Source organism: Halichoeres trimaculatus, unplaced genomic scaffold (genome assembly GCF_033239565.1).
Source record: "Halichoeres trimaculatus isolate MK-OKI-2021-1 unplaced genomic scaffold, fHalTri1.1 fHalTri1_scaffold_21, whole genome shotgun sequence".
Taxonomy (NCBI): domain Eukaryota; kingdom Metazoa; phylum Chordata; class Actinopteri; order Labriformes; family Labridae; genus Halichoeres; species Halichoeres trimaculatus.
The window spans coordinates 4,044,601-4,061,763 of record NW_027437199.1 but is presented as its reverse complement, the minus strand read 5'-3'; the positions used below and the strand labels follow the sequence as shown (position 1 = coordinate 4,061,763).

General features: G+C 39.5%; 1 protein-coding gene across 9 annotated transcripts in view; it reads left to right on the top strand.

Moving 5' to 3' along the window:
- grip1 (glutamate receptor interacting protein 1) overlaps window positions 1-17,163 on the top strand; it is an 85,073-nt gene that overhangs the window by 23,646 nt on the left and 44,264 nt on the right. For 7 of the 9 annotated variants that reach the window (XM_074698022.1, XM_074698018.1, XM_074698012.1 and 4 more), the window contains exon 1: window positions 5,008-5,415. The exons of 1 other annotated variant lie outside the window; for it this stretch is intronic. In XM_074698022.1, the coding sequence (XP_074554123.1) occupies window positions 5,280-5,415 (136 nt within the window). In that variant the 5' untranslated portion in view covers window positions 5,008-5,279. Of the gene's footprint in view, window positions 1-5,007; window positions 5,420-17,163 lie in introns of those variants that run through there. One more of the 9 variants, XM_074698020.1, reaches the window with a different exon arrangement.

The following is a 17,163-nucleotide window of genomic DNA, read 5'->3' as shown; positions in this document are numbered from 1 at the left end:
ATGAGCTGCCAGAGGAGCCTCGGTTTGGAAACATAAATGGATTAGGAGGAGAAAGAGGGAACATACAGTGAACAATGTGGGAAAGAACAGATTAGCCCACATAGTAAACAAACAAAAAGTTATCCCAGAGTCCGCCCAGGACAACATGAAATATCACAAACACAATCTGTTCTGGGGCGTCAAACAGCTACGACTGGGAGCGTGTGAGGTCAGGAAAAGAGCTCGTCTGAGGTCCCCGAAAGTTGACGCTTTGGATTATTTTTCATGCCCTACAAATTCAACTGTTAAACTGTCACACGAGGCGTTCACTGACACTCCTACTTCCCCGTTGTGGTCCCCTTCTGCTCAGTCATTAACTTGAACTCTGTTAATTACTCTGAAACTGGTCTCGGGGTCTTCAGGGGTCTGACGATTATTGCACCACATGGGGCCGACTCGTAACTCTCCGAGGCCTCATTAACAGCCCACATGGGCAGATCCACACGGGGGCCCATCTGGAGCCAAATTAATGTGCAACACCAGGTCCAACCCAACATGTTGGTCAGCAGGTTACTGGGCTAAGAAAGACCCTGCTGGGAGGATTAATTTAAATCTGTCAGTCATATACATTTCTAAATTTGTGCCTCTCTGACATTTATATCACTCTGTTAGAAATCAACCCTTCTTTCTCTTCAGTCAAAACAAAAATTACGCTGACTCCAACCAGGAATAAAGTGATCCAATAATAGCAGCATTACTTTAAAGCATCTTGTGCTATCTGTGAATATCTGAGTGCACTCGTATTGGTGTAAAGAAAAGTAAGGAAGTATGGCAAGAGTCGAGTTACAGTTAGCAGCTAATCTAACTGTATTTCTCCAGTTTTTAACTGTCCTAAAAAAAGTTAGACAAATTTACGATCCTTTCTTTCCTGAACCATTCAGTGTGTTGTCATCCAAAGCTTTTGCAGTTGGAATAATATGGCAACACTTTCAGAAACCGAAAGTAAACAACTATGAAAACAAGTCTTTCTAACCCAGACTTCGAGGTTAGCAAAAGTCTTTCGAAACTTTTTCTAACTCAGGTAACTTCTGATGGGACTGCTGAGATATTATTGCTGACAACCTTTTTAAACTATAGGGTTAGGTAACACTGCAAAAAACTGAAATCTTATCAAGTGTTTTTGTCTTATTTTAATTAAAAACTGTCTTGTTATACCTAATATGAGCCACATTTAATTGATCAGTCCAGAAAAATGTCTTGTTTCCAGTTAATTAAAGACAAAATGAGGTCTGAATTGCTTGTAACAAGTGAAAAAAAATCTGCCACTGAAACAAGAAAAATTTGCTTGAAATCAGAATAATTTTTTGATAAAAGTAACTTTTTTCTTTTTCTATTGGCAAATTTTCAACTTGTTACAAGCAACTCAGACCTCATTTTTGGAGGATGTGGCTCATATTGAGTCTAAAAAGACATTTTCTACCGAAATGAAGACAAAAACACTTGATAAGATTTCAGTTTTTTGCAGTGTTAACTTAATTTGTACACAGGTAAGTGGTGTGGCCCGTTTGTGTAGCCAATGTTTCCCTTAAAAGACAATCTGCTCAATAAAAGTTACTATGAAAATGTTTTTTTTTTTCAATTTACTACACTGTAAAAATGAAATTCAAAATGATTTTAAATCAACAGAAAAAAGTAGAGTACAGTCTACCAAAAAGTAGAGTCAAGTTAGAGTGATGTCTACAACATACTTAATCACTCAGTCCAACAAACCCATATTATCTAGTCTAGAAATAAAATATTTAAATAAACTTTGAGATGATATTTCATCAGCATAACGTCTGGGAAGCTGAATTATTTAACACGAGTCATGTTTCTGTGGTTACACCATTTAAGAAATTAATTGGACTGATTCTCTAAGATAAGATATGATTTACCTTTATTAGTCCCACAGGGGGAAATTCAACATTTACAGCAACAGCAGGATACAAGAGAGATATCAGAAAGAGATTAACAATGAAACGATAATTAATCAGAATAAAAACAGAAATAGCATAAATGCAACTAAAATGAAAATAAATGAAAAAGTATTAACAATAACAATAAGAATTAACAATATTGACATCACAGTTTTGTTTAAAATGGTAGAAATGTCAGATAAAATACAATGACACCAAAAGAAATTTCTAAATTACACATTTAAACAAACATCTAACATGTTGTTTTGACACGTTAAAAGCATATTTTTTTTTATTTCAACATCGTGCATACATTCTTGATTTGATATCTGTTACTGTCCCAACTGTTGGTAGAGTTTAAGAAAAGCTAACAATCAGCCCAAGACAAATTCCTTAGTATTAAAAAGGTTACAAGAAATACAAGAAAACAAGTTAAAAAGAGAAAAAATACAATGCTATTTTGTCCCTTTTAGCACACTGTAGTTGAGCTTCCGCAGTGTCTTCCTGCTTCCCACTGCTGAAATAAAAACACCACTTGCTTAAGCATGGCACGTTCCACTTTCTCACTGTTTTGGAAACAGTGTTGCTAATCTTTACTTCAGAGTAGATTTGCAACATTAAAGCTTCGGTCACTTAGTTTTCCTTTCAGCCAAAGAAGTGAAAAGTTTGGACGCTTGCAATCACAATATTTTGGTATTTTTAGCGCACAAAGTATCTGAAGATTTCATGTCGGTCTCTGTCTCAGTGAAACATTCAGGTAGAAGGTTAACACCACGGTCGGTCTCTCAGTTAAAGTTTCACTCTCATCATATCAATAATAAATCGGTTCGAGTTACAAGTTCTGTACCAGGACGACCTTTTGGCACAAGAATCCAGCGTCACTTTAAGAAACGGGGTCAGTAGGCGGCAGCTGTTATTTCAGAGAGCTGGATTCATATTTAATCAACGCTGCGTGTCCTCACAGCGATGACGATTATGTTAAGTTTATCAGAGCCAGTGGTTGTTAGTTCTCAGGTAACTGCTTTGTTGGTTTTTCTGAGGTTGTTGGTGTTTTTTCACCCCACATTAGGTCTTTTGCTCGTGGAGTTTATTGAGATTTTAATTCGTCCTCTGAAGGTGATCTGAGGTAGACCCTGAACAACCTGCAGGGATCAGGTTTCCCATCTGGTCTGGGGAAGCCTCGGGGAAACCTCTGAGCAGCTGGAGGAAGACCCTCAGTCACCTTTGGTCCTGATTTTTAATTTGAGTTTCAGTTTCAACATGAATATATTTCACTTTTAGCCCTCTTTAAGTTCCTTTCTTTCAACCTTTCCTTTCTTTTCAAACCTTTTCTTGTCTCCTTGCTTCCTTTCCTGTTTCACTTTGATGTCTTTCCTTTCCTATTGTCCTTACTTCCTTTCCTTCCCTCATATCACCTCGTTCAGATTTACTTCGCTTTCTTTCCTTTTCTTCTGGCCTCATATCTTGTCCTAGCTTCCTTTCATCTCCTTGCATCCTCCTTTTAACTCCTTGCTGCATCTCTGTTCCTCATATTCAACCTTTATCTCCTCACTGCCTTTCCTGTTCAGGTATCCTCCTTTATCACCTTGCTTCCTTTCCTTTTCTAGCATTCTCTCCTTGCATACTTTTCTTTTCTCATCGCTTCCTCCTTTCCTAGTATCCTCCCCCTTTCTTGCATCCTTCTTTCCTCAGCTCATCTCCTCACTTTGTCTCTTTGCTTCCTGTCTTTTCCTCCCAACGTCCTCTTTCTCCTTTACTCATCTCCTTGTCTCCTCATTTCTCCTTGTTTCCTCTCCTGTTTTACCTTGATGTCTTCCCTTTCCTTGTGTGCTTTCCTTTTCTTTCCTATTTCATAACTTTAACTTGTTACTTCCTTCCCTTCCATCATATCACCTCGTTCAGATTCACCTTGCTTCCTTTCCTTTTCTTCTGTCCTCATATTTTGTCCTAGCTTCCTTTTATCTCCTTATAACTCCTTGCTTCATCTCTGTTCCTCATATTCAACCTTTATCTCCTCACTGCCTTTCCTGTTCAAGTATCCTCCTTTATCACCTTGCTTCCTTTCCTTTTCTAGCATTCTCTCCTTGCATTTCTCCTTTCCTAGCATCCTCCTTCCTTGTCCTATTTTTCTCCCCTTTGCTTGCATCCATCTTTCCTTAGCTCATCTCCTCACTTTGTCTCTTTGCTTCCTTTCTTTTCCTCCTAACTCCTTTCTCCTTAACTTATCTCCTTCTTTTTATCCTCATTGGCTCCTTGTCTCCTCCTCATTTCTCCTTGTTTCCTCTCCTTTCCTTATGACCTAATTTTTAGTCTTTCCTTTCTCTCCTTCCTATAATCTCCTCTTTCATTTTACTCCCTCTTGGTTTTCTTGTATCCCTTTTTATTCTCCTTAATTCTCTTTCCTTACCTCATCTCCTTGTTTCCTTTCCTTCTCCCCTGTCCCCTGGTTCCCTATAGTCTTTCCTGCATCCTCCTTATCTCCTTTGCTTCCTTCTCTCTTTTCCTAAAATCCCTCCCTCTTTTAGCCTAGTTTTCTGTTCTTCCCTTTCATCCTCCCCTCCTCTCCTCTCCTTGCATCCTTCACCCTTCATGGTGTTCAATTACAGACCACTCTCTGGAATTCACACACACACACACACACACACTGCCTCCCCTCCCCCTTGCTGGAATGAGGTGTGTGTGAAGAGGAGGAGGAGGAGGAGAGGTAGAGGAAGGCAGGGGAAGGAAACATGGCAAAGATTGATCGAGGAAGGAAGGAAATAAGGAAGGAAAAAGGAAAGAGGGAAACAAAGGATATGAGGAGCTAGGGAAGGAGACGATGCTCTGCTGACTCTTCAACACACTCACACACACACACACACACACACACACACATACAATGGAGTGCTGAGATGGAGAAGTGGTGTGTTAGAGGGCGAGAGCAGCAAGCTTGTGTGAGTGTGTGTGTGTGTGTGTGTGTGTGTGTGTGTGTGTGTGTGTGTGTGTGTGGTGTGTGTGCGTGCGCTGCGAGCCCTCTGATTGGCTGAGCCCGGTGAGATGCACCAACAGTCGAAAGGAGACGGGAGCAGAGGAGGAGAGGGAGGCTGCAGAGAGAGCAGCGAATACAAAGAGCATGTGAGTGTGTGAGAGTGTGTGTGTGTGAGTGTGGCATCCAGAGGTGTGTGAGTGTGTGTGTGTGCAGAAGCGGCGAGCGGGGAGGAAACCTGATCCCCCTGTGCCTCTCTCCGGCTCTCTCTTGCCGTCATTAGCTTTCTGTGAGCGCTCTAGCTTAGCCCGGCCCGGCTCGGCTCGGCAGGGCCCGGTTTGGACCTGGTTCTGGTGGTGCAGGTGGTGCCGGTGGAGGTGATGGAGCGGTTCATGGCCCTGCTGCGCCTCCTGAGCAGGAGGAGGCGAGGGAGGAGGTACCGGGCGGATGACGATTACCAGGAAGGCTACGAAGACGTTTACTACTACACCAGCAAGTACAACACACACCTACTGAGTGAGTGAGTCCCATAGAGCATCACTGGAGAGAGGGTGTGTGTGTGTGTGTGTGTGTTTCTTTATTGTCTACAGAAAGGGCGAGCGAGGTAGAGATAAATGCAGAGAGTGAAAGAGAGAGAGGAGCTTATCAACAGATTATGAAGAAGCATGTCTGTGTGTGTGCGTGTGTGTGTGTAGGTCTTGTATTATTGATGAAGGTCGTTAGTGAAGAGCTGCTCAGTTACAGCAAACACACACACACAGACACACACACGCAGGTATCCAGGTGACGAAGGGCCAGGTGGTCTCTGGGTAATCACAAAGCAGGAAGTGTTGACTGTAGCAAAGAATGTCGGCGATGTGGAGAAACACAGGCTGCTTTGTTTGTTGCTGTAGATTAAAGGGGTCTCAAACTGAAGGGGGGGGGGTCTCTGTGGGGTGGGGGGGCAGGTGATGAAGGTGAGGAATGTTGTGCACACCTGAAGTCGGAGGAACATGACTCATGTGGAGACATAAGAAGGCACTCCGGAGACAACAAAGCTGACAGGCTGACCCAAATGTTTTGCTAATTCTGGACTCAGCTTTTTAAAGTGTTGTATCAGCAAAAAGGGGCGTGGCCTAAAATGTAAGGGTGTGTCTTTACTTAAATGTCTTATCTTTCTAGAATCCATTAAACTTGTCTGTGTTGAGTTGCTGTTTTATGTTCTGTGTGTCTGTTGGATTGTTGAAAATTTGGGGGTGTGGTTTGAAAAATTTGGGGGCGTGGCTAACTTGAAAACCCTGCAGATTCAGTTCGGCTCTGCTTGTTTGACTGACTAAAAGTAATCGATGATGTTTGCGGTGCAGCATTGTTGGCAGATATATGATGGTTTGTTGCACATTTTTTTTGACTAGAAGCAGTTTTTGAATTCAATGACTCTTTAGTGCCTAACCGAGAAAATAGTAGTTTATTCCTTTATCCCTAAAAAATTCAGTTGTTTTGATCACATAGGAAAGATACTACAAATGTCACTACAGGGATATGAATCTTCATAATGTTATATTTAGATCCTGAGATCAAAAGTCATTTGAGATGTTACTTTACAGGGCTGCACTAAGCGGCAACATCCAGTCTGAGAATATGAGACAATGCGGAAGTACTAAAATCTGCTGTTTCTCGAGTGTTCGCTTGAGGCTGGGCTAATTTTACTACCGGCTCCCACAGTAAGGAGGGTGAATTTTTTTCTAACTCGGGCGTTCAGAGGATGTTAAGATCGCAAGCTCCCCCAATAAGAGACACAGCTGAGGGTCACATGACCAACAGGCACCCTATGGTTGTAGGCGAAGCCCTTGCCACTACCAATATGGCCGCTAAAGCCGATCTGCTTCATTTTCTGTTTCGGAAACAGACGGGTGACGTCAGCGAGACTACGTTCATGTTTTATACAGTCTATGGCCTGCACAGTGGCGCAACGGTTAGTGCTGCAGCCTCACAGCAGCCTTCTGTCTGTCTATGTGTCAGCACTGTGACTGGCGGCTAGTCTAGGATGTACCTTGCCTCTTGCCCATTGACAGCTACTTGCAACCCTGAACAGGATAAGCTGGGTCGGAAAATAAATGAATATTTTCCTACTACTTTAAACAAATTGATCGACTGAAGAAAATTCCAAATATGGCTGATTATTTTGGAAGTCTCATTTGTTCAATGGTTTTTAAGTCAGATAAGATAAGATAATTGTTTTGTTACTTTAGTTGACAGTGCAAAAGAAAAGCATCATGCAGTTTGCTTTTCCAAAACAACAAATACAAGACAAAAGAATCAAACAGTTAAGTAGAAATTAAATATGAAAGAAAAATAACTTTGTAAACAAGTTTCATAAATGTGCACAAATCACGAAAGGTCTAGCAACTTTGGGATCTTAATGAGGATGAACGCCTTTCCTAACTTGCTAACACTTTTTTGGTTCCTGGCTAACACATTAAACAAAAATTAACCCCTAGTTTCAGCCTAGAAAAACACTTTGTTGCAATGTTTATGACTTTGCTTGCACTAAAATTTGTATTTTGATCCTTTACATCACAAAGTAAACAAACAGGAAAAGAACTAAACAGATGTCCACTCTGCCGTCTCGAGGTTAGAGACGATATTTATTGAAATACTGTTTAAAGTTTAGCCTTTAACTTGATAATTACTATAAAATCTGGAATATAAATCTGTTTTTTGGGGGGTCCCAATGGGAAAAAGCTTGAAACTGTCTTCTAGTATGAAGACTTCCATTGTCTTCAGAAATGTGCAGTTTCTATGCAGATGCGTAGCCATCTGTCTGACACTACCCTGCCATTGTAGCATTGACTCTCGCCATCTCCACCTGCTGGTCACTTGTTTTTTACAAACTTAAGGGTCTTTTAACTCAACTCTGCACAGTGGACAGGACATGGCTCACTTTTTAGTTGACAAAAAACAGTTTCAGAGTGAGTCATTTATCCAAATTTGACCGTAAACATTAAAACTGGGGTACCACAGAACAGAACACCAAGATCCAGGTCACTTCAGGTTTTTTATGCAACCCTAAATCATAAATCTGTAATTGCCAAACCCTCAAGACAGAAGGAACATCTTCCCCAAACTTTTTTTTGTGGATGGAAAACCTCAGAAGGAGCGACAGAGGAGCAGCAAAAACTTTTATATTCTGAATAAAAGCATCAAAGTCTGCTGAATCAGTATCCAGTGACAGCTCACAGTGTCAAAAATAAAACATAATGTTCTTGATTTTCTTTTAAAGTTTGTCTTCATTAGAGAAAAAAGGCTTGAGGCTGTAGGCTCAGTCTGATTCAGTTCAATTTTAAAGCAAGCCTAATTTTTAATTAACACCCAAAAGTAATTATCTCACTGTGACCCAGATCAGGATTTTACTCAGTTTGTAGTTTTAACTTTCCTGAAATTAAGAAAACATCTTCGCTAACTTTGAATAACAAGTTGGACTTGGTTTGTTGCAGTCAGGGTGAGATAATGTCGACATCCAGGAGATAAAACAGCAGAGTTTAGGATATTTAAGAGTCTAATCTGACGTCTTCAGACACAGTCCAGTCCCTCAGAAGTTATCGCTCTGTTTACAGGCCTGTTGTCATTCGTTTTGTAGCATTTGACTGGAGCAGACAGGGCGGGAAGATTCACTTTTATCACTTTATCTGAAGCGTTAGATACAAGATTGTGAAGCTGTATTTGTCACAGGCCTCGAACAGATCCACTTTCCTATCTTTAATACCAGGTGTTTCCTTATGATGTTTCCTGTGTTTGATTTAGGATTAACACATTCATCCACTGTTGTATCCCAAGTTTGCTTTGGTAGCCACCTTTATGGATTGATTAACCTGGATTGGAGACGGGATGTACCAATCCGACCCCAGAAGGTGGAGCTAGAAACACTGCAGTCCGTTGATTGGTGGAAAGAATCATCACTTCCTGTGCCACAGTGGCTGCTGTATTCCTCCTGGCGGCACAAAGCTTGATGGCGCTTTGTAACAAAAACAAAACAAATCTTCCATCATTGCTCTTTGTTTACTGTGCCGCGTTTTTATTCTTTGTTGGATTTATTAGTGGGGTAAACTGTGTCGGGCTGCGATGGCGCCACATTATTACGTAGCTGATGCTGCCTCTGGCATATGGTTTACACGCCACCCACCAAAAGGGGGCACTGTTGGCTGTAGAAACCCAAACATGATCAGGCTTTACTGATCCAAACCGGACCACTTGGTGGAAACAGGGCTTGATAATGATGTGCATCTGAGATCAATACTGGTACAAACAGATAATATTAAAGATATGGACCATTACAGATACTGGTATCAATGTCTATACCAGGGATCTGCAACCTTTACTCTCCAAAGAGACATTTTGCCTCAGCTCACCTGGATTAAAGTCATTCGGAAGCCACAAATTCTACTTTATCATCACAATAAGACAAAACATGAATAAAATTCTACACAAAGTAAAATTCCAGTGAATAATTTTCTATATATTATGATATAATAATAATATAATAATAATATATATATTATATATATATATGATAATATATTTTTTTGTGTGTTTGTACATTCTTCTACAGTCTCTTTTTTTAAATTGATTTGCAGAATTTTTAAAAAATAAAATTATGTTCATACATTTCATAAATTTGCAAAATGTATGAAGTTTCAAAAATTACAAAATTTCCAAAAGTTGCAAAAAATTACAACTTTTTTTAAAGAAAATTTCAAAAAATTGCCAAAGTAAAAAAAGAAAGAATTTAAATAATGCGAAAAAAATGTATAAATTAAAAAAAATTGGAATTTTCAAAACCTAAAAAAAAATTGATTTTTTTTTCTGAAGTTGAAAAAATGTCAAAAAATTGAAAAAGTAAAACATTTGCAAAAATTCTGAAAAAAATAGAAAAAAAGATTTTTTTTTTAAATGTAAAAGCAATGCAAAATTTGATTGAAATTTGCAAAATAAAAAATGAAAATAAATAAATAAATAAATAAAAGTTGAAGTGTATTACATTTTGAATAATCCTTTCCAAAACATAAATTCTTTATTTCAACATTTTTTTTTAAGCTACAAGGAGCCACTACAAAGGAGTCAAAGAGCCACATGAGGCCCTAGAGCTGCAGGTTGCAGACTTTTGGTCTCTTCAGATCCCAATTCCATCACATTTAAAGATACCAATAAGGATCCTGATACCATAACTGTCATGATCAATGAACGTTGTTTTGTTTTTGTTGTACTGGACACCGAGCCTTTCCTGTTTGAGATTTTATCTGATGGTCTTACCCAGTGTCTCTTTGGTTTTGTTTTGATTTTTTATTTTTTTTTTATAACTATTCTTTTATTAGGGTTTTCCAGGTCTCTACAATCAATGACAATTCATATCACACTTCTCATTTACCTCACAAGTGTGTGTCTGCCATCTGTCCCTGATCACTCAATGGGCCGTACGTTTCGACTTTACTCTCGAAGCTTTCTGACTCTCCTGAGTGATAACCAAACCCTGGGTTCAGGTGTTTAATAGATTTCAGTCAGAGTTTGGTCGCTTCTCTTTCTCTGCTTTTATATATTTTGGTGCTTTTTCTCACTTTATACCATCAAAGGATTTCAGAGAGCTTAGAAACGATGACACAGGAGGTGGAAGGTGTTATCTCCTCTTTCTCTGAGTCTAAAACCTTTAGACAAGTTTGTATTCCAGCAATTAACACGTCTTCTCTTACAGTTCACACTTTTTTCACAGCGTTGCTCTGAATCCCTCTGAGCCTTTGTTGCCTCTCTGTCGAAACCAGCCCCATCCAGATTTTACTTATCTTCGTTTCTCATGTTTAACGTCTCCAGAAAACCAGACGCACAGAGATCTGAGTTTCCCAGCGAGCCTTTAACCTCCCCCCGCTGCAGGCCGAGCTCTCAGATCAGATGCTCCTTTCTGTGGGAGTTGTGGTTAACTCCTCTTCATGTCTCGTCTTGTCCTCTGACATGTTTGTGGTCGTCGGCCTTTGAAACCCACACACTCCAACATCAGCTGATCGATTTCTGCTGTTTGCAAAGAAAACAACTTTTTTACGTGACATGCATCATGAAATCACATGCAAATCAAATCTAGTATCATCCTGTCCAGTGTTTTTCACTTAAATTGGAAATTGTTGGACTCCATTTAAAATTTGCCCTGACGGAAATGTTTACATGGATGACACACTCATTTAATCTGACTGAAGAGTCAAAGTAGAATCTAAAAGTCCAAATTCATCCACTGCTTTGAGTATTTTCTGCTGAATTAACTCTCGGGAGTCGAGATGAGGTTGAAAAATTCTCATTTTAGTGGTTGAACTCCGGTTCACGGCTCATTTCTCCATCTGTCTCCCCGCGCAGAAAAACCTCCAACATCTAAACTGTTTACTCTGATTAAAGTGTGTGTGAGCACCACCAGCTGCAAGCGCGTGATAAAGGATTCTCTTTGGTGTCCGGCTGCGTCGTCGCTCGTGTTTCTGAATGAGTTTCCTGCTCGCCGTCGTGTGTGTGGACGGGAAAACCTCAAAAAAACTCAAATATTTCACATTACTTCCTCTCTAAATTTGTTTCTATGTTAGATCAGCATGACTGTGTGTGTGTGTGTGTGTGTGTGTGAGTGTGTGTGTGATGCTAATAAGTGACACTGAACTTTGTGAGTCCTCTGTGCAGGATGAGTGTGAGTCTCAGAGCTGCCAGGAGACATTTCCTGCAGCTACCAGCTAGCAGCCAGTGTGTGTGTGAGTGTGTGTGTGTGTGTGTGTGTGTGTGTGTGTTTAGCGCAGCGTGTGATTCTATATGAAGGCCGTTTTACGGTTGGCTGACTTGGTAACCCGCAGACACACACTCACTCACTCTTTGGACCTCTCTCGGTGTGATTTCACTCTGGATTTTCTTCCCAGTCAGACTTTTATTTAACCTGTTTTTTTTACGACTCATGCGTTAATTCAGTCGTATTTTGGCCTCGAAAACGTCATAAAGAGTGTGTTTTATTTACAAAGCGTCTTTTGTACTGTTTGTTGGAATGCACGCCACATCCTCGCAGCGATATCAATAAATCAAAAAGCTTTGCAGAGGGGAGAAAGAAACCTGGAGTCTGCAGCTGAAACTGGACTGCGAGAGCTCGGATTTATGGTTTTGTTTCCGTTAAATGAAAAGGACGCGTGTTTTATCTTCCTTTTCTCCAAACTTCCAAGAGAAATCTTTGATCTCCTTCGACAGAAAGCTGTTTGACGTGTTCCAGATTTATCCCAATCAAAATTCATAAATTCTCATGATACATTAATAGAATAAATTCACCAACACTGAACCGTGTTTGTCACAGGATGACTGTGGAGGAGGAGGCGGTGAAAGGAGGCTGTGTTCAGATTTTGAATTCATTAACCTGTCTTTCTTACGTTGCGTCATCTGTTCCTCCTATTAATAGACTTTGTTCCAGGATTATTTCAGTGTAAACTCACGAATGACTTCAATCTGCTCTGGTAACTTAAAATTCTGTTAATCCCACTCTCAGTCCAGGAGCAGTTAAACAGTCCCAGGAACTGCATGTGGCCTGAAGAGCAGGGTGGCTAATGTTAGCTTAAAAAAAGAAATAAAAGGAATTGCAGCACATCACAAAGCCAGTAGAGGGCAGTAAGACAATGATGAAAGCCATTCAATGCTTAAAATTAGAGCAGAGGTCTTAACTCTTATTACAAGAGAGCCACTGAGCATCTGATCTTGTCACCAGGGGGAGCCACTTTGAAAAAGTCTCCCTTCTAGATATACGCCTGATCATAATCCACACTTTAAAATGAGATTATCGGCGGCAACGTAGGTTATTCCTGTATTATACTTTTCAGCTTCCCGATTGGATTGATTTATGACACATCTATGTCTCTATGACAACACCACGCCGGTTGACGAAGTTTAGTAGAAAGGAGTAGGGATTGGTACCTTTCACATTTAAAACAATATGGTACCTGATAATCGGTACTGGTACTCAATTTTTCCTACTTTTTTGTGTTTATGTGGTAAAAAAGTCTCAACTTGTTTAATAATAAACTGTATATATTTTTTTCAATTTCACATATTTATTCTTTACTTTATAACTTTGCAATGCTGTGTTCATGTCCAGCATGAAAAATCTCCTACTCTTCCACTCCCTCACAGTCACCAGGATGCATTTAGGTATCTAAACATGGTACCTTTTGATTTTACATGAAACAGTACCCGGTACTTTTGATAGAATTCGATCAGTACCTATAAAAGTACCTAATTCGGTACCTATACCTAGAGAGATCTGTGTTTTTCTCTGCTGAAAACAATTTCTGTGATTGTTTTTGTTGTGATGGTGGACACGGGAGTCTAACTGTCAGACAGAAAAAGGACAGAAGATCAGGAGGAAGAGAAACAGGAGAGAGATAGAGCACAAGCTAAAGGCTAACACAGGGGCTAAACACAAGCTAAAGACTAAAATACATGCTAAAACACAAGCTAAAGGCTAAAATATAGGCTAAAGACTAAAATACAGGCTATAACACAAGCTATAGGCAAACACGGGGGCTAAAACACAAGCTAAAGACTAAAATATAGGCTAAACACAAGCTAAAGGCTAAAACATAAGCTAAAGACTAAAGTACAGGCAAAAACACAAGCTAAAGGCTAACACGAGGGCTAAAACACAAGCTTAAGACTAAAATATAGGCTAAAACACAAGCTACAGGCTAACACGGGGGCTAAAACACAAGCTAAAGACTAAAATACAGGCTAAAACACAAGCTATAGGCTAACACGGGGGCTAAAACACAAGCTAAAGACTATATTACAGGCTAAAACACAAGCTAAAGGATAAAACACGAGCTAAAGGCTGAAACATGAGGTAAAGTTTCTGTCATGACTCAGCGCACTGGGCTGTGAGAAGCGCTAAATAAAGACAGCTACAAAGCTACGGTACAAATCTACAAAGTTAGCATGTTGTCATGGTTTAAACTGTAGCTCTTTCTAACTGTTAATAAATACCTTACCTTGTGGCGTTGTATCTGGTGAAAAGTTGTCTTGAACAAAGAAGAGTAGAGTTAAAAAGAAGATCTGATCTTCATTCATTTCCAAAACAAACAGGCACTTTATTAAAGGTCACGTCTTCACGACAGTGTGCGTGAGACTCCGGGCCAGAAGGTGTCACTGTAGTCCAAGTAAAACAGATCCTCACAGTCTCTTTAACCTCATCCAATTTGTTGAGTTCAGGGCTTCAAAACTCTCTATTGTAAACAAATGGGTGACATCACAGAGGTGATTTGTGATGTTTTCTGGTTTGATCAAAGGCCCTTGTCTTAATCTTTGAGTTCACTTTGAATGGAGTTAATTTTAAAGGGCCTGTACTCGTGTCACAAAGCAAATTTTTAATCAGTTTCAAGCTCTCAGTTACAGCTCAGAGGTCAAGGGTTTCTATCTCCGCCTCCATCAGGTGATGTTACCTGTATCCCCCGGCCTCCCAACCTGACAGCTGCCTCTTGGCCCGCCCGCCGTCCTCTCTGCTCCCCCAACGAGCTCATTACACATGGAAACATCATGCTGCATAAATTTACACACAAATGAGGTGAAAGGATGTCGGCTGCTTGAGTTCAGAGCGGAGCAGCAGTCATGTGTTATGTGAAGCTTGTTGACATAGAAAAATTTGCTCATTAATGCTTTAAATAAAGACTTAATCTGCATAACTGGTCCTGTGTTCGACATGATGGAGATTAAGAGGAAAACGAGCATCTGAAGGAAGGCCGGGTCATCACTTAGCGTTTAGTTTGTTTAATCTTTTGTTCCATTTCTGCAGATATAAAGCAAAAAAAAGCCGAAACATCTCTATTTGCGTGTGTTTTTGGCTTGTGATGAACGAGACATCACTCCTACCTGTTTTTTAATAGCCCCCGTGTGTGAATGTGTCAGACTCGGCTCCACTCCGCTGCCTCTCAATCCCACGTTTTCTCCACTTTTCCATTCGCTGGATTCGATTCGTGTCGGTCTGTAGGCGGTGTGCTCAGTTATCTTCAGAGAGAAATTCACTCACACACACACACACACATGTAGACACACACTACACACACACACACAGAAGCAGAGAGAGGGAGAAAAGTGGAGCATGAATCTGCACAACTTCACCTTAATTAATCTGGAGGCGTCTGGGGATTTGCAGCACTTTCCCCTCATTATTTGGATATGATGTTTAATTAGTACTTTGAAATTAAAGAACAACTGCTCCCTTTTTCTGCACTAATTCCTCCTAAACTCAAAAATTAACCCTGGAAAGTGGAAAGCTCACAGAGCCATGAAGGAGGGACACTGGTGGATCCATAAACGCACCGAAAAAGTTATTTTTATATCCAATTTCATGGTCTGATTGTGAGTTAGCAGTTTGAAAATAAATGTGAAACAGGTAACAGAGGGAGAGGGGAGGCGCTCACATACATTTACATTCCTTTACTCCTCGTCATTATTTTGGGACAAAGTCATTTCTCTGCTACATCATCTATTTGTTTCTGATACTTACTCCTTTTCAACCGAAGTGGTGCTAGCGCTAGTTCCAGGCCGGTGTCTGACTGAGCACTCGTTCTTTGCGTTTCCACAGACAAAGCTCTGGCTCCAGATGCTCAAAACTTTTGCTAATTAAAGCTCTACATCCGTGCTGAGTGGGTCCTTTATCGTTTTGTTTGAGCTTCTTTGTTCAAAAATTGAAATGGAGACAGAATTGAAGTGATGCATTGTCTCATATACATCAGGTTTATATCTTGTTCTTTTTTTAACAAACTAAACAGTAGGGGTGGGTGAAAAAAATGTAGTATCATGCACTCCAAAAAAACTGAAATCTTATCAAGTGTTTTTGTCTCATTTTAAGCAAAAATGCCTCATTATACCCGATATGAGCCACATTCAACGGGTCAGTCCAGAAATATGTCTTGTTTTAAGTTATTTAAGGATAAAAATGAGGTCTGAATTGCTGATTATAAATAAAGTAAATTCTGCCAAAAAAAAACAAGAGTAACGTCTTAATACAGATAACTTCTCTCTTGTTCCATTGGCAGATTTCTTTAACTTGTTACAGTGATTCGGACCTCATTTTTGTCTTTAAATAATTTAAAATAAGACTTTTTTCTTGACTTTTCAGGTGAATGTGGCTCATATCAAGTGGAAAAAGACATTCTCTACTGAAGAGAAAACAAAAACACTTGGTAAGATTTTAGTTTTTTTCAGTGTGACTTTTTTTTTTTAACTTTACCTCAACCCTAACCTAACTGTTTGATTACTTTAAATCAGAATTTTTTGTTACAATAAAAACCTTTTTTTTTTTTAAATTAAAGTCCTTCATTTTAGTCTTTGTTTATAAGCAGGTTTGGAAAAAAGTTGACATAACAGACCCCCATGAATCAATCCTAAAAACGGACTCACTTGTGATGCTCATTTTTGGGGGGAATATGGCTCCAGATAAAGTGTGTAGAAACCTTCAATTTTTTCACTTGGTCGGGTGTTAAAAAAGTGAACTGAAAATCTAAAAAAAATGAGCTGAAAATCTGAAAAAAATGAACTGAAAATCTAAAAAAAATGAACTGAAAATCTAAAAAAAATGACCTGAAAATAAAAAAAAATTAACTGAAAATCTAAAAAAATGAACTGAAAATCTAAAAAAAATGAACTGAAAATCTAAAAAAAAATGAACTGAAAATCTAAAAAAAATGAACTGAAAATCTAAAAAAAAATGAACTGAAAATCTAAAAAATGAACTGAAAATCTAAAAAATGAACTGAAAATCTAGAAAAATGAACTGAAAATCTAGAAGAAGAAAAAAGAACTGAAAATCTTAAAAAATGAACTGAAAATCTAAAAAATGAACTGAAAATCTAGAAAAAAAAAGAACTGAAAATCTAAAAATCAGGAATATCGAAAAATTGCAATTTAAATCAAATCGGCACCTCAAAAATCATAAAACAATCAAACTGTGAGAAAAGCATCGCGCTCACAGCCCTTTGTTAACAATCTTATAAACATGACGGGATGTAATTTCTGTGTGTGTTCATGTTTCTTATCTGCTCTATCCCACACGGGAGAGACATGTCCTGGTGTGTTCACGGTCACAAGCACAAGCGCTGGCACCAACCGAGCACTAGTGGAAAGAGGGCAACAGAGTTTTGAAGCCCATTGACAAGGTCATAGTGGGTATTTTGGACTCAACCTTGCACCGAGTTTGGATGAGGCGTAGAGGCGGGACTTTAGCCTCTTTGCAGAGCGCTTCAA